The 15605-nt window shown below is 48.3% G+C and overlaps 2 protein-coding genes and 1 long non-coding RNA gene across 5 annotated transcripts in view; 1 reads left to right on the top strand and 2 right to left on the bottom strand.

Moving 5' to 3' along the window:
• RANBP10 (RAN binding protein 10) overlaps nt 1–1059 on the bottom strand; it is a 53559-nt gene extending 52500 nt beyond the window's left edge. The window contains exons 1-2 of one of the 3 annotated variants that reach the window (XM_085235106.1): nt 797–1059; nt 156–267 (exon numbers count right to left, since the gene is read on the bottom strand). In XM_085235106.1, the coding sequence (XP_085091232.1) occupies nt 156–267; nt 797–1001 (317 nt within the window). In that variant the 5' untranslated portion in view covers nt 1002–1059. Of the gene's footprint in view, nt 1–155; nt 268–343; nt 384–796 lie in introns of those variants that run through there. The other 2 variants (XM_085235105.1, XM_085235107.1) reach the window with 2 other exon arrangements.
• Nucleotides 1060–1286: 227 nt separating this feature from the next.
• TSNAXIP1 (translin associated factor X interacting protein 1) overlaps nt 1287–15605 on the top strand; it is a 19559-nt gene continuing 5240 nt past the window's right edge. Inside the window, exons 1-15 of the mRNA XM_085235102.1 lie at nt 1287–1479; nt 3386–3476; nt 3932–4041; nt 4250–4373; nt 5706–5799; nt 7731–7927; nt 9040–9175; nt 9413–9582; nt 10775–10934; nt 11085–11215; nt 11806–11934; nt 12993–13154; nt 13765–13874; nt 14624–14747; nt 15041–15147. Of these exons, the coding sequence (XP_085091228.1) occupies nt 1445–1479; nt 3386–3476; nt 3932–4041; nt 4250–4373; nt 5706–5799; nt 7731–7927; nt 9040–9175; nt 9413–9582; nt 10775–10934; nt 11085–11215; nt 11806–11934; nt 12993–13154; nt 13765–13874; nt 14624–14747; nt 15041–15147 (1880 nt within the window). The 5' untranslated portion in view covers nt 1287–1444. The remainder of the gene's footprint in view (nt 1480–3385; nt 3477–3931; nt 4042–4249; nt 4374–5705; nt 5800–7730; nt 7928–9039; nt 9176–9412; nt 9583–10774; nt 10935–11084; nt 11216–11805; nt 11935–12992; nt 13155–13764; nt 13875–14623; nt 14748–15040; nt 15148–15605) is intronic.
• LOC146543461 (uncharacterized) lies at nt 7361–12795 on the bottom strand. The gene is made up of 2 exons (XR_014886165.1): nt 11657–12795; nt 7361–7819 (listed from the first exon to the last, which is right to left on the bottom strand). It is a non-coding gene; the product is annotated as an uncharacterized LOC146543461 (long non-coding RNA).

Raw genomic sequence — 15605 nt, 5'->3', positions numbered from 1 at the left:
GTCTGAATGCCTCTGCATTACATATACCACAACACGTAACTCCCCACGAGACAACCAGTGCAATGCTGAACTGAAGGCATGGCCCTGGGAGGGCAGGAAAGCAGCGGGACGGCCAACGACAGTCGGAACTGCAGGAAGGTACTCGAGGCACTCACCCATCTCTCCCTTTACTGACAATCTTCACTTCGAAGTAATAAATGCCACAAGCTGCAGGGATGGGATGCGTGGCCCTGACCGAGGCAGCGTCTTTGTGATTCTTACCATGACCTGGGAAAGAAGAGAAGGGTCAGTGCTGGGACACCGGGCTCCGCCACGCGGATCGGGGGGCGGCTTCTCCATCCACCTGAGAACGACTGGAGCGTTTTCATCGCACTGAAAGCAGCAGAGCTGCTCTGCCACCCTCCTTCCCGAGGAACCCCCGTCGCTGTCGCCGTTGGAAGGGGCCCGGCGGGACACACGGTGCTGCCATCGCAGAGCTGCCATCCCAGCGCCGCACAGCAGCGGCACGCAGCTCCATTACGCAAGAGGGGAATGACATCAGTGTTTACCGAGCGGGCAGGAAAGGGGCATCGCCGTGCCGTGCAGGGCAGGCAGCGCCTGGAAGGGCCTCATCGCCGCGATCCCCGACCCCGCAGCGCCGGGACGGCTCCTCGTCCCGCAGCCCTCAGCTCCCCCCCCCCTCCCCGAGCCCCGCTCCCGCAGCCCGGCACCCCGCAGCCTTTCCCCCGGGGGCAGCGGAGCCGGCCGGTCCCGTCCCGGCCGAGGGAACACGAGCAGAGCCGCCGCGACCCGGCACCTTTGTAGTGGACGCGCAGGTTGCCCTGCGAGAGGCCGATGTAGTTGTACTTGTCCTTGGGGCTCCAGGAGCGCGGCAGCGGCGTCTCCTCCTGGTTGACGGCCGGGTAAAGGCGGCGGAGGCGCCGGCTCAGCTCCTGCTCTTCGGGCGGCCCCGGAGCCGCCGCGTCCCCCCCGTGCGGGCTCCCCGCGCCCGCCTCCGCCATCTTGGATTCGCTTTGTGTCACCGGGCGGGGAGCGAAGCCCGGCTCCGGCCGCCGGCCAATGGCCTGCGAGCGTGCCCACAATGGGGCCGCGCCGCCCGACGGGAAGCGGAGTCCGACCCGCCGCCTCCTGCCCGACGCATGCAGTCGCTGGGACTACACGTCCCGACGGGTCCCGCGCGCGAAGCCCCGCCCCCTCCCGCGGCGCGCCGTGCCGTGGGAAACGTGTCCCCTCTGCGCGGGGCTGAGCGGCGCCAGGCCGCGCTCAGGACTCCCGCTCCCAAAATGCCTCGGGGCAACGCGACGCAGAGGGGCAGCCGAGAGGCCGCCGCGCCGCTGCCGGTGTCCGCCGCGCCGCCTCCGCGCAGGGCCCGGTTTCGGCCGTCCAGTGGGAGGGACGAACGGAGCTATTCGGGCGGCCTCGCTCCGATCGGGGCCGCCTCGCAATGCTCACCCCTCGCCGGATCGGGGCCGGGCCGCGGTGAGAGCGGCGAACGGCGTCAGGCGCGGCGCGGGCAGCCATGGCGGCGGGCGGGGGGTCCTGAGGCGGCCGTCTCCACGGCGACGGGCGTAAACAGGCGGCACTGCGGGGCATGGCGGCGAGGCGGGCTGAGAGGCGGTGAGCGGCAGAGCGCGGCGACCCGACCTGCGGGGCATCTCCCGTACGTGGGGAGCTGAGAGCCCCGCGCTGTGCTGCCCGGGGAGCAGCGGGGCGCGGATTTTATCAGCCTTATACGTATCGCAAGGGGGGGAATCGGCGGGGGGCGGCCGGGCTCCTTTTGGCACCGACGTGAGTGTACGTGCGCTTATCGAAAGGCCTTTCTCCGACACCCACCTCCTTCTGGGAAAGCCTGGTCCTGGCTGGATTCTTAACATGGTTTGCCAGTTCTGCTGGCCAGCACTACGGCCACCCCAGAGAAGCAGCTTTGCAGGCATTTTTGGGATCCCAAGTCCCAGCTCCTGACTCAGGCAGCACTTTTCCAGCTCTGTTCCTAACCTCACCTCCTCAGAAGATCAGCTCGCTCAGGTTTGCCCAGCAAAGGACTCAGTTGGCTGCTCTCACTGCAACAAGGAGCAAAGCACCCAATGTCACAGAATCACCCACAGAATGGCCAGGGTTGGAAGGGACCTCAAGGATCACGAAGCTCCAACCCCCTGCTGCAGGCAGGGCCACCAACCTCCACAATTCATAGCAGCCCAGGCTGCCCAGGGCCCCATCCAACCTGGCCTTGAACACCTCCAGGGATGGACGGGGCATCCACAGCCTCTGGGCAGCTGTTCCAGCACCTCACCGCTCTCACAGTACAGAACTTCCCCTGACATCCAACCTCAAGCTTCCCTCCCTCAACTTCAAACCGTTTCCCCTCATCCTGCTGTTATCTGCCCTTTCCAAGAGTTGATTCCCCTCCTGTCTGTAGGCTCCCTTTAGGTACTGAAGGCTGCACTGAGGTCACCCCGCAGCTTCTCTTCTCCAGGCTGAACAAGCCCAGCTCCCTCAGCCTGTCTTTGTAGTGGAGGTGCTGCAGCCCCCTGATCATCTTTGTGGCTCCTCTGGACCCTCTCCAACAGCTCTCTGTCCTTGTACTGGGGGCTCCAGACCTGGACACAGCACTGCAGATGGGGCCTCACAAGAGCAGAGTAGAGAGGGACGATCACCTCCCTGTCCCTGCTGGCCTCTCCTCTGCTGATGGAGCCCAGGATCCCATTTGCTTTCTGAGCTGCAAGAGCACACTGCTGGCTCATGGTCAGCTTTTCATTCACCAGGATCCCCAGGTCCTTCTCCACAGAGCTGCTCTCAATGACCGCTCCTTCCAGTCTGCATAGATGCCTGGGATTCCTCCGGCCCAAGTGCAAAACCTCGCACTTTGCTGTGCTGAACCTCATTAGGTTCACTCAGGCCCACCTTTCAAGCCTGTTGAGGTACCTCTGAATAGCAGCCCTTCTACCGTTTCAACCACACCACTCAGCTTGGTTTCATCAGCAAACTTGCTGAGGATGGACTCGATTCCATCATCGATGTCATTGATAAAGATGTTAATATCATCCCTGGAGGTGTTCCAGGCCAGGTTGGATGGGGCCCTGGGCAGCCTGGGATGGTATGAAATGTGGAGGTTGGTGATCCTGCCTGCAGCAGGGTGTTGGAGCTTCATGATCCTTGAGGTCCCTTCCAACCCGGGCCGTTCTGTGATTCTGTTGTGCCAGTCCTGGTGTTGAGCTGTACCACAAATCTCCCCATTGCTCTGTCTACATCATCCTGTTGGTTTTTTTCATCCATCAGGCACATCACAAATAGCTGCTCACTTTAGGTATGCATCAGCCAGATTCACAACTTCCTACAGAATATTCAGTTAATTCTTCTGAAAAGTCTCTTCCCTGCTGTTGCACAGGACCTCTCCTGAATCTTCCTCGAAGATTACAAGTTGCCAAACACACATCTGCAGTGTGAAACCTACCCTGTCCAAGAAACAGAAGGCTCTGGTGAGTTCAGGTTTTAAGAGTGGAGGAAAGAAGAGTGGAATATAAACACTGTTCTTGGCTGCAACGACTTCTGTGGATATAGATGCCAGATGCTAAAGCCAGATTTTGCCACATATAGTCCAAAATAAAGAAAAAAAATTGTTTAATCATAGGCTTAGAGCATCTTACAGCCTTCAGGAACGCCCGCACCATTGTGTGTCAGTAGATAAAGTAGGGTGGTGAAAACTATATCCAAATTCTGCATAAATAAATATCAGGAAGGCACATACCAACAAACTAATGAGTGGTTGAGGTCCACAGAAGTCACATTTTATTTCTGTTTGCATTAAGGTTGTATTTCTATCCCACTGTACTCTTGGGCAGTTAGATGTGAGGCATTGTTGGGAATATTTCAGCCTCATTTTGGCTCTTTTGTGTTTGCAGTGCTCTTCAAACATAATTCGTTCTCTCTCCAGTCTTTCCAGCTTTCTGCTAGAGGCCAATGGTCCACGTGGCCTGCATTTGCAGCCGGCCAGACAGTCCTAAGGAATCACAAACCCTGCAGTGCCCCAGAGAGAACATCTAGGTAAGCTAAGCCACAGGATAGATAGAAGCAGGATTTGGAAACCAGGAATTTACAGAGCAGGATCTCTCCCAGCATTGAGAACAACAAGGTTGGCTTATCCCACAAAACTTGAGCATAATAAATATTATTGGTTCTGACTGGTAGCAATGGGCAGTAGGAAGAAAACCCAAGTCCTTGAGCTGATGTCCATTCTCCTGTGTCTCTGCAGCAATGAACAGGCCCTTCTTACCATTCCAAAGCCACATCACTTGGAACAACTGGAGTCATACTTAAGGAAAGAGCTGCAGGCTCTTGACCTGACTAAAGAGATCTCCCAAGAACTGAAGCTGCAGGTCAGATCCAAGTTTCTGTTGACTTGGAACAACATACTGAGATGGGTTTACCTGGTGTAGGGAACCTGCTTTGGCAGGGGGGTTGGTCTCAATGATCTCTAGAGGTCCCTTCCAAGCCCTACAATTCTGTGATTCTGTGATTCTGTTATTCAAACTGGTCATCGAAAGGAAAAAGTAGGTGGGAAAAGTAGGCAAATATAGTTAGTATTAGATAGCTTGGTTCACAGCTCACAATAGAGAACTTACTCAGAATGTCATTTGTTTGTATGTTGGGTTTATATGTTGTTGAGTAATATACTCCACAGCTTGTGTAACTTTGCATTTTCAAATCAAAGCCCAAGTCTTCAAAAAGACATGGTAAAATGAAGGGGGTGTGAAAGTACTTACTCACTGAGCTCCCTAAGACTTGCCTAAACCATAAAGCAAAGTGTAGGCTCCAAAATTTTCATTTCAAAAGCTTTCATTTGTGAAGTTCTTTACTATGAGAGTGGTGAGGTGCTGGAACAGCTGCCAGAGAGGCTGTGGATGCCCCATCCATCCCTGGAGGTGTTCAAGGCCAGGTTGGATGGGGCCCTGGGCAGGTATGAAATCTGGAGGTTGGTGGCCCTGCATGTGGCAGAGGGTTGGAGCTTCGTGATCCTTGCGGTCCCTTCCAACCTAAGTCATTCTATGACTCTATAATTATGTTATGTGTCTGCACATGACAAGAAGGGGGCTCCTTGTCAAGCTTTTGCTTAACCAGGATCCCAAAAATTCAGTTTTTATCAGGCCTGACCCTGGGGGTTTGTTGTGAACGTTTGAGAACACAGTTACTGAAGACACTGAAAACCACCACTTTAATTCAGAACACAGAGTGTTTATGCTGAGTGACACATTTGGATTAGAGTTTCTCTGCATGAATGCTAATTCCCAGAGGAATCCCGTAGTGATAAGAAAGGAATGTGGTAGGGAAAGAACCACAGAATCATTAAGACTGGAAAAGACCACTAGGATCATCTAGTCCAACTGTCAATTAATCAATTGATTACTGATGGATGATTAACAGCAAGAGAAAACAGAGGTTTCATGAATGTGTTATTCTTGGAAAGTACTTTTTTTACTGCATGACATGACATGTTTAGTTGTAGTTAATAGCAAGGTACGCTGAGTGAGAACGTTACCTATTGCTAGCAAACTCTTCCCAGCCTCACATACAACATGGGGCTCTGACTGTCCCCCCAAACAAGTTTTATTCTGCTGAGGACAGCACATGGGCTGCCCCACCAGGGCCCAACTATTAGAATTCTGAGAAGCGAACAATAATGTTTTCTCAAGCTCTCTTTCCTCTCTCAGCCCTACAGAGAGATCTTTGAATTCTTCATAGATAACTTCAAGACCTACAAGCCCTTGCTGTCAGCTATAAAGAATGAGTATGAAGCCATGTTGGGTAAGCTCTTGGACTTTGATCTCTGAGGGGAAACACTGATGGAGATGTAGTCTTACGCAGCTAATTACATATTGGGTGTATATATATATATATATATAGAATGAAGATTCTAAATATTTACATAGAATAGTTCTCTTTGAGGGACATACAAATAAGTCAAATGGTAAAACTATCTTCTTGGTCTATTAATGAAGTCTTCCCACGTGGGAGTGTACTTCCCTCGTACATAACAGGTGTTTTTATATATATATATTTATCAGACTTTTATTATTTAGATTGAAGGTTTTTCTGTATTTATTTACCCTTCAGAGCTTCACCACACACATAGTTCAGGCAACATCCATACCTCAGCTTTTCTGAAACCACCATGTTGATAGCAGAGTGTAGCATACTGATATATTTGGATGCACTTGCAGTGGTAACTTGAAGCTTGCATTACTCCTGAAGCAAAGCAGGGCAGAGAGCTGAACTGGCTGTTCTCTGTCCATTTGTGGAGTGCTTTAAACCCCTCTTGGCTCTCAGATGCCACAGTGATAGCAGTGCTTTGTAAACAGTCAGTGTGCTAGAAATAGCTTGTCACTGGGAACTCCTGTCACACTGAGCAGCCTACAGATGTCAACATTTTCCTAATGGCACAATTTCTTCAATAAAATGTATCATTTATCCCAGTAGCTTTTACCTGACTGCCTAATGATAGTCCTTCACTGTAGGCAGAAATCTTTGCACAGTGCAAGATCAATGAATCAATGTTAATCATTACATCAAAACATTTTACTAACAGTTTCCTTCTAGAACTCCTCAGAAGACATTCCTTCAGCCCCCAGAGGATTCCTAGTGTCAGTTCCATATCCTGTATTGTGCTGAAGCTTACTTTTTAATTATTATCATCTTTGTTTAAGCATATTTTCTACTCGAGATGTTTTATTGACTTATCCTTGCCAAGCGGTCAGCAGCCAGTTGTGAAACACTCCACTGACACCTCAGAACATAGTGTTCTTTGCTCACACCAAGGGAGTTATGCTACTGCTCTGATTTTTGCCATCTTCTGGTACCAGTGTCATAGTGAGAGAGCTCAGAAAAACCTTTGGTACAGTTACAGCACAGGAAGGAAACTCACACCCAACTATAATAAGAAAAGTAATTCCTGTTTTTAGATTTATGCATCCATTTTAAGTTTTAAAATAGAGTCTGCTGCGTGGTATTTGTACATGAATACTTATATTAAACTTGTGGCAAAGAGGAAAATATCTGCAAATGACATTGCTCAGTATTCTATCCTGTTCAGGAGAGTGTATGCATTATTCAGCAAGGAAAACCTTTGCCACAGCCTCATTTGAATTACATCTTCCTGTGGTGGAATTTATTTTAGTCATAAAAGCAGACCTCTACACCAAGGAGATGGTGACAGGTGGAGTTTTACCACGTAACTGGGATCTGGCACCCAAGTCAAGTACTCACACCAATCCCCTCAGATAAGTGCCTTTAGGGAAGAAAGAAAGAAAAAAAAAAAATCAATTCAAAGGGGAAATAGTTGAGTGTGAAAAGCACAGATGGCAGCAAAGCCAATACAACGAGTTCTTTATTACTTGTACTGACGAAAAAGGGAAATGAAGAGAGGGCAACACATCCCTGAAAAGAGAGGAGGGTGTGTAGACAAGTTTGTACACAGGTGGCACAAGGCCTTGCATTTGGAGACAAGGAAGCAAATCTAAGTTTGTGAAGAACATGCCTTTGCAAAACCAGGTAAACCACTAATTAGCAGCTATCTTCAGCTCCGTATGCTGTCTGTGCTTAAACGATGACAACCCAGTGATGCCATCTTGTTTCATCAGTGTTCGTTACCACAAAGCCTGAAATACTCAAGGAGATAAAATTCAAGTAAAATTCAGGTTTTGTTGCTCATTGTAAGAACCTACCTCTGCTCTCTCTAGCTCATCAGGAGGAGACAATCCGTGCCCTAGAGCCCCTGAAGGCCATGGTCTCCACTGTGTCTGAGGAGTGCACCCAGCAGATATTAGCACTGCAGGAAAAGGAGAAAGTGGAAATAAATGCTTTAAAGCAAGAGAAACATCATTTGTTAAAGTTTATTGACAACATGAAGGAAGAGAAGAGTTCTCTTCAGACTCAGGTAAATAAGGCTACAGGTCAAACATCTCCCAGCTTCACCTGGATCCATCCAATCTCTTCCTCCCAGGCGCTCATCCTTTAGTGCCAGAAGTACTGGAGCTGGTGGTGAGCAGCTGGCATTGTAGAAATGCTGGATCTCAAGAACATTCACGTTCCTTTAGGGCTGGCTGTGCTGCTATCAGAAGCCTTGACTTGTAGCTGCTGTCCCAGACAACCAGCTTCTGCACAGACTGTAGACTCCATAGTCATGGAGATGGCATTTGTTGAACTTTGGAGACTTGGGTTTCACCACGTAGATTGAAACACTCAAAAATATTTCTTCCCTTTGCAGTCCTAGACTTTCCTTTGGTTCCTCCACTTCTTGCTATTTACAAGCCTCATATAGAGATAAACTGAACCATCTCTGAGGCAACTGAGAATTTACATTTAGTTTGCTTTTGGGGGGGGAAGCATACGTTTGCTTTTCCTAGGAATAGAGCCCATAATCTAACTTCTAGCTTGGGCTATTCAAGTTTTGCAATTTGCATGAAGGATGTTGGAAAGATAATTCTGCTAAAACCAGAAGTCTGCTTTTGAGACAACATTCAAATACTCTAACTGGGTTAGATACACAAAGTTCTTTTGGAGAGATTTCAACATTAATGATTTTATGATTGTTCAAAGCTGCTGACTGGTTTGGTGGTGGCTGTGATGGTATAGGGCCATAGGCAAACAGCATTGCTACAAAGGGCTCACATTTTTGTGGGACTAGCATAGTTTGCATCTTCAGAGTTCTCACCAGAATCACAGCAGCTCTCCAATGTGCCTGCTGGTTTTTTTAGGAATGGAATTACAAGAGAAACCGCGCAACTCAGCATGAACTGTATCTAATTCACTCTCTGAAAGGCAAAACACAGATAGAGCACTCTTCAGCAACCTTCTCCAGAGCCCAAACCTTTCTGGCATGTTTCTACCTAACCATCCTTTCCTACAGTGTTATTTCTTGCCCACTCTCCTGCTCCAGTTTTTTTTTTTCCTACTTCACATCCCCTACCCCACATCTGCCCCATAGTCCTGCTCTAGGCTCACCACACCAGCCCAAGGCTTCCCACTGATGCTGATCAATTCCTGCAGGTGGAGCACCTGCAGATGAGTGTAGCTGAGGAGTACACACGCTACCTCCAGGAGCACGGCGCCCGCAAACTGCTTCTAGCAAAACTGAATGAGATGCACAACGAGCAGCTGAACGTGAAACAGCACCAGGTCCAAGGTGGGGAAAGTAGAACTCTGTAGGAATCTGTCTTGCCCAGAGGCCCAATGCACACCCACAGTGCAGCATTAAGCATCTCCAAAATATCATCAGATATGATCCGATTCTTAAAATAAACTAAATTAGTGAACAAAATATCCATGAGCACATGAGGAAGGGATTAGGAGGGGATGTGGGTGGATGGTTGGGCTAGATGATCTTAGTGGTCTTTCCAACCATAACACCTGTTATTTAAAGCTGAAAAGGGTGAAGATGTGGTGAAGCTCACTCTGGCATTGAAGATGGCTCGGCAGGACCTCACAAAAGCCCAAATGAAGCTGAATGCAATGATAGCAGAATACGGAGACGTTGTGCCTAGGAAAGATTTTGAATCACTGGAGAAGAAATACTCTGACTTACTTCAGGAGGTCAGCAGAAGCTCCAAATTTTTGAGCTGTATCACATGAATGCAAACATAATGGGATGCATAGCCATTCAGGTTAGGATAGGGACTCTGTACACACAACTCACATACAGGCTTTTGAACTATGTTTGTCTGACATTCGTTGCAGTTTTGTCCAAAGCACAGCAAACTGAAACTGCTGCTGAACCAGGCTACTAACAGCTACCTTCCTAGCTGGACTTTGCTTCTTCCAATAGCATTTCATGGCTTCTTTACCTTGCTGCAACTCCAGGCCATTGACTCCACCACCAGGGAGATCAATCTATTTTCCAGCTGTGATATAACCAGAGGAGGTTCCTCAAGCCAGGGAAACCCATCCATGATAGAAGCTGTCCCTCCAGCTCCAAGTTCTCCCAAGGAGAACCTGTTGTGTCTGATGATAAGGATGGCTTTCAGTTGTGCAAAGCCTCCTCAACAGTATCTTAGCATTCCACCAGAGAAATGCACTGAACCAGGACAAGACTCTGTAATTCTTCTCTCTCTGCTCCTCACCACCCTCACTGTAAAAGACTTTTTCCTTATATCCAACCTAAATCTACTGTCTTTGAGTTTGAAACCATTTCCCCTTGTCTCGTCATCACAGACCTTGCTAAAGAGTCTGTCCATTTCTTTCCTGTAGCTCCCCTTTAGATACTGAAATGCCACTCTTAGGTCTGCCTGGAGCCTTCTCTGCTCCAGGCTGCACAGCCCCAGCTCTCAGCTGTCCTCGCAGGGAGGTGTTCCATCCCTTGGATCATTTTTGTGGCCCTCCTCTGGATGCACTCCAACAGGTCTATGTCTCTCCTGTACTGAGGACTCCACATCTTTGCAGATGTTCTTGCAGCCGAGCAAGAATAAATTATATGAATAGGAAACGTTCTAAATAAAGATCAATGGACTTGAAAGAAATGCACATAACATTTATAGAACAAAAAACAAAACACCTCTCCCATTCTCTCCTAGTGCATTAATGTGCATCACTGATATATTCTATTTGAAGTTTCTGGAAACGATAAGAAAAATTAATGAAGTTTATTTTTCATCCAGTCTAAAGGCAGTTAACCAAGAATTGCTCTCTGTATATCTATGGGCTGCACTGAATGCTCACCTGAACTGTCAGACAACAGAAAATCTCCGTTGCTGTGGTTGGTTACAGCCTTCCTTTCTGTATGCTTTAGATGAAGACTCTGAGGAAGGATTTTGAGCAGCTTCACGAGGAGTATGGAACACTGCTGGAAATCCACAGAGAGACTGCAGAAGAGCGAGACAGCTTCTACACCCAACTCCAAGAAGCTGAACGCAGTCACACGCCCCGGCCCAACTGGGCAAAGTGTTCAGGTGCTGCCTGTACTCAGCACTCATTTGCTTACAGACTAGATGTCTATAGAGCTGTATTCATTGTAAGGCTCCTACTGGGCTCACACAAAACCAGCACTCACGGGAAAAATGCACCTCTGTTAGCAGCTCAGCATCTTTTTGCTGTTGCAGAAGTGATTCCTGGTGGAGTGGAGCGCTGGGGCCGTCTGGCCGAGGGGAAGAGCAGCAATCAGCTGATGGATGTGCTTCTGGAGGAAATAGGAACAGGAGTGCTAAAAGAGATGAATGTCTTCCACGGATGGGTACGTGTGTGCTTTCTCCTCTGCTTGTTTCCACTGAGATTCATAGGTAGTAAATATCCACTCAGAAGGTGGGAAAGTTGCGTTCATGGTTGGACTTGGTGTATTCAGTGCCCACCTTCCCATCAGCATAACCACTGAACATTTTAGAGCTGGGGAAACTCGGATGCAAGAGAAAAGCTGAAGCTGAGGGTAAGCATACTGAGGACAGCTGAAGTATAGAAGCATAGAATCATTAAGATTGGAAAAGACTACTGCTGAGATGAGCTTAGCCAAGCACCAGAATGACTAAGAGTGCATAGCAGGAGCGCACTGTGGGGAATGACTCCTTCCCATGACATCAGGAGGTAATTCAAACCACACTGCCCCATTGCACTGCACCCCGTCAAGCAGGGAAGGCAGGAAATGATACAGGGACAAGGCAGCGTTACAAGAATTCTTCACCTCATAATGTATCCAAACATCTCAGGGACAGAGTAACACTTCCTTGGTTCTTCCACATCTCTCCCTAAGAAATTCACCAAAACACTGCTCCAGTGCTGCACTGATGCCAGTGAGAGGAAGGCCTCATCTGTTTCTCTTCTATTTCCTAGGGCAAAGGTGACAAGGTTCCTGTGTACCTGAGGTATGAAGGTGAAGTCAAGAACAAAAAGCTGACTAAGAAGGATGTGGTGAACGTCCTGAAGGACATCTGGAAAGAGAAAATTGCACTAGATCAGCAGGTTTGTCATTTTCTTTCTCTAAAGCCCTGAGCTAAATCAGCCACACTCATGAACCTGGGACCTTAGCTAGAATGACTGCTGTTATTCTGGGTTGTTCTGGTGCACTGTACACCACGATGCCATCGCAACTATGTGGAAGCCCTGGCAACATCTGTGCCACCAAAGCAGGGTCAATTGTTTGGGTTTTTCTGTAGTTCTTTTTTTTTTTTCCTGGACTGATTTTAACCCATGCCAATCCACTATGAAAGTCCACAGAGGAACAAGTGGCTCCACAAGAAAAGAAGATGAGGAACAGAAAAGGAGGAACAGAAAAAAAAAAAAAAAAAAAAAATCACTTATTAAGCAAGTTAGCATAAAAGTGCTTTGGTTTTGTTTCACAAAAAAAAAAAAAAAAAACCGACAATTTCCCTTTCTTTGTCCAGGGTGGGCTGGGAGTCGTGGGTGAAGGCTAAAGAGCCTGTGTTTAAACCTTCTCATGTTAGGGACATGTATAACGCCCTATTATCATGCCTCAGACACAAGAGCAACCTTTACAGAGGCAGAATCACTTCACAGATTTCTTCACTCGAGCTAGAAGCCTAAATACATCCCCCTTAGGTCAGCCCTATACAGTTTAGTGTTTCCTATGGCTGCTTTTTACTTTCAGATTAGATTCCTGGGGAAGCAGGGTTGCTGCAATCATTGTCTGGCTTCAGGTCTCTGCAGTAACTACTCCACATTATCTGAATCCATGAACAAAGCTTAGCTAAATCAGACAGAGGGGTAGCACCTCACAGGTAGTAAGTTCCTAAATATTTCACAAAAAGGGCTAGGAGAAAAGAAATTATCTGTGGACTCAGCAACAGGAGAGCTTCCTCATATACCTACCCTTTAGATTGTACAGACTAAACCTGGAAGAAAGGTTTCGAATGGCCAAATAGCAGGGAAGGCTCCAGCCAGCACTTGTTCTGCCAGCAGAAGTTGCCAGAAGACACATCTGTATGCAAACAGCTGCAGTCAGACTGGCAGATTTGTTTTAGTTCTGCTGCTCATGTACGATGCTTACTTGTTATTTGCAGACAGGAAAGCGATCCAGTCTTCCCGAGTTCTTTCTCAGCTATCTCCAGAAGAAGTATGGAGATGCCTCTGCTGTGGAATGGTCTTACAGTCTGTATGAGTACATGCGACTCTGCCCATCAAACCACATCATGAGCTCGTTCTATGAGATACTCACTGGAAAGGTAGGCAGCCCGTGCCCCTGTGCTGCACCTCTGCCCAGACATTGCTGGTAGTACAAACAGGAAGGCAGGGAAGCGTTCTGCAATGCAGCTTCACTTCACTGCCTGTTCACAAAGAAACATTAAGGTTGGAAAAGACCTCTAAAATCAAGCCCACCCCCACCATGCATACTGACCACATTCCTCAGCACCACATCTCCACGGTTCTTGACCGCCTCCAAGGACAGTGACTCCACCACCTCCCTGGGCAGCCTGTTCCAATCAATATACTACCACTATTTTTATTAATATCCAACCTAAACCTCCCTGGCACAACTTGAGGCCATTCTCTCTCGTCTTATCACTATTTTCTGGGAGAAAAAGGCCAACCCCCAAGACACATGACAGTAAATAACTTTCTCCAAAGCAGCTTGCTTAAGAAGGAACTGTTGTGAACAGCCACCCTGCAAGCCATGGTGTTTCTTGACAATTTATAAATCACTAAAAGCAGCTCAGGTGAAAGTTGATTTAGAAGTGAGCACAATCCTTTTGCAGTTTTGCTTCCCTCTTGAATGCAACCCAAGGGCCAACAGATAAATCAGTTCCTGACCTATGAACCCTCCCTGTTCCACAGGTAGCTGAAGAGCAATATCACAACCAGAATCAGCTGATTTCTGACCTGCAGAAGGAGCTGGCTGCCTGTGACAGCTCCAGCGATGGGTCCCTGCCCAGCAAGCAGTTCAGGCAAGAGCCAAGCACCACACACTGAGCTCTGCATGCTGGGATATGCCAAGTCTGTCTGCTTTGCTTATATCTGTCAGCACAGCCCAGGGAACAGCTTTTCTCTCTTAAATTCTTGTGAGGACAGCTATAGCAAGTGTCTACTTGTAAAACTCAGCGTAAGGTTTTAGAATTATGTGAGAACTGCAGGTTTTGATTAGCAAAACTGGGAAACCTGAGAAGAGATACGGCGCACCACACATGTAGCAGGATGAAGCAGCATTTGCACCCAGCCCCATTCCCCAGGGAAGAGACAGAGGATCCGCTGCAGTGCTCCCATCTGCTCCTAGGACGGGTCACAAAGCATTTCTGTGAGTGTTGCTACAGGTGCAGGATTTGTCAATTGTCAATCACCTGTGCCTTCATAGAGACAGCATTTCTTGGGGCTGTGGCACAGAACAAAGGCAAGAGCCACCTCCAACACGTAGCTGGGAACACGGCTCTGGTGCAGACGTGCCAGCTCCCAGCTAACCAACACCATGCTGCATTCAGAACTTCCCAGATGGTTCAGCATCAACATCCACCTGAAATCATCACCCTTGCTTTGTTACCTGAAGGTGAACGCACTTCCTTGACACGTGTATCCTCTTTGAGGGCAATGAAGTTTTGAAGATCTAGCTCATGGTGTACATGCACACTCTGCTAGCCTAAGATGCTGCTGTCCATACCAGCACTCATTAACTGCTCACACGCTGTTGCCTGTCTCCAAACAGAATGGCTCTGAGGGAGGCTTTTCCTCTGAAAAGAAGAGATGCAATCCAAGAACTGGTTGATGCAAGCAGGTTCAATCTGGACAGTGATGAAGACCTCATTGACTATACATCCTTATTCAAAGAAGTAAGCTCACATAAGTTTTCTTTTTGACTTGGGTTTAAGCAAAATGCTTAAATTAGGCTGGTCAGACTGTTTATCCAACTACTATAGCTGCACTGCACACCATGGGCTCTGAAAACCATCTGCAGATCTCTGCAGTGCAAGCTTGTGCTTTTTTCTGTGAAAGAGTTTTTCCAGATTTTATTTTCACTTTTCAAATAGAAATTCCATTTTTAGGAGAGCTATTTTAACATACACTGGGGAATGACTCTTACCGGGATGGAGGAACGTGTGATCCATGCTGTAAATTCTTTCAGGATGAAGAGGGGAACCCCGAACCTTTTGTTGCAAAGCTCAGGAGCCAGTATGTCAGTGAGAAGCAAGAGTACCTGCAAGAGCTAAAGAACAGCCTGGGAGATGTAACGTATGTACAAAGGGAGCGGGCTGATGGGGGTGGGGGCAGTGGATCAGGACAGTGCATGCAGAGAATCCCCCCATGGACACAGGAGGGCATGGCCTGTGCAGGGGCTGTGCGAGGACTCAGATTTGAATATCTGCTGCATCATACATTTGGGCAATGAAAAGACCCACTTCCCCACTCTGCGGTGAGCTGTGCCTTTCTCCTTGTCACCCCTCCAACCTCACTGTGCCCATGTGCTGGGGCTGGATTTGAATTGCTCCTGGGCTTGCAGGGACCTGACAAAAATGCTCGAGCAGAGCTGAACATGAGCTCCCTAACAACAACATTAGTGTGGAGAGAGGTGAGAAAGAAGAAGGAGCCTGGCAGCCACCAGGGCACTGGGCTTAGGCTGAGCACCTATGCTACACTAGGCATGCTGCTCAAGTCTGAGCTGAGAAGGGAAACTGGTCAAACAGGAGTCT

This window comes from Meleagris gallopavo, chromosome 13 (genome assembly GCF_905368555.1).
Source record: "Meleagris gallopavo chromosome 13, MGAL_WU_HG_1.1, whole genome shotgun sequence".
Lineage (NCBI taxonomy): Eukaryota > Metazoa > Chordata > Aves > Galliformes > Phasianidae > Meleagris > Meleagris gallopavo.
The sequence above is the reverse complement of the archived record's forward strand: the minus strand, read 5'-3'. Positions and strand labels throughout refer to the sequence as shown.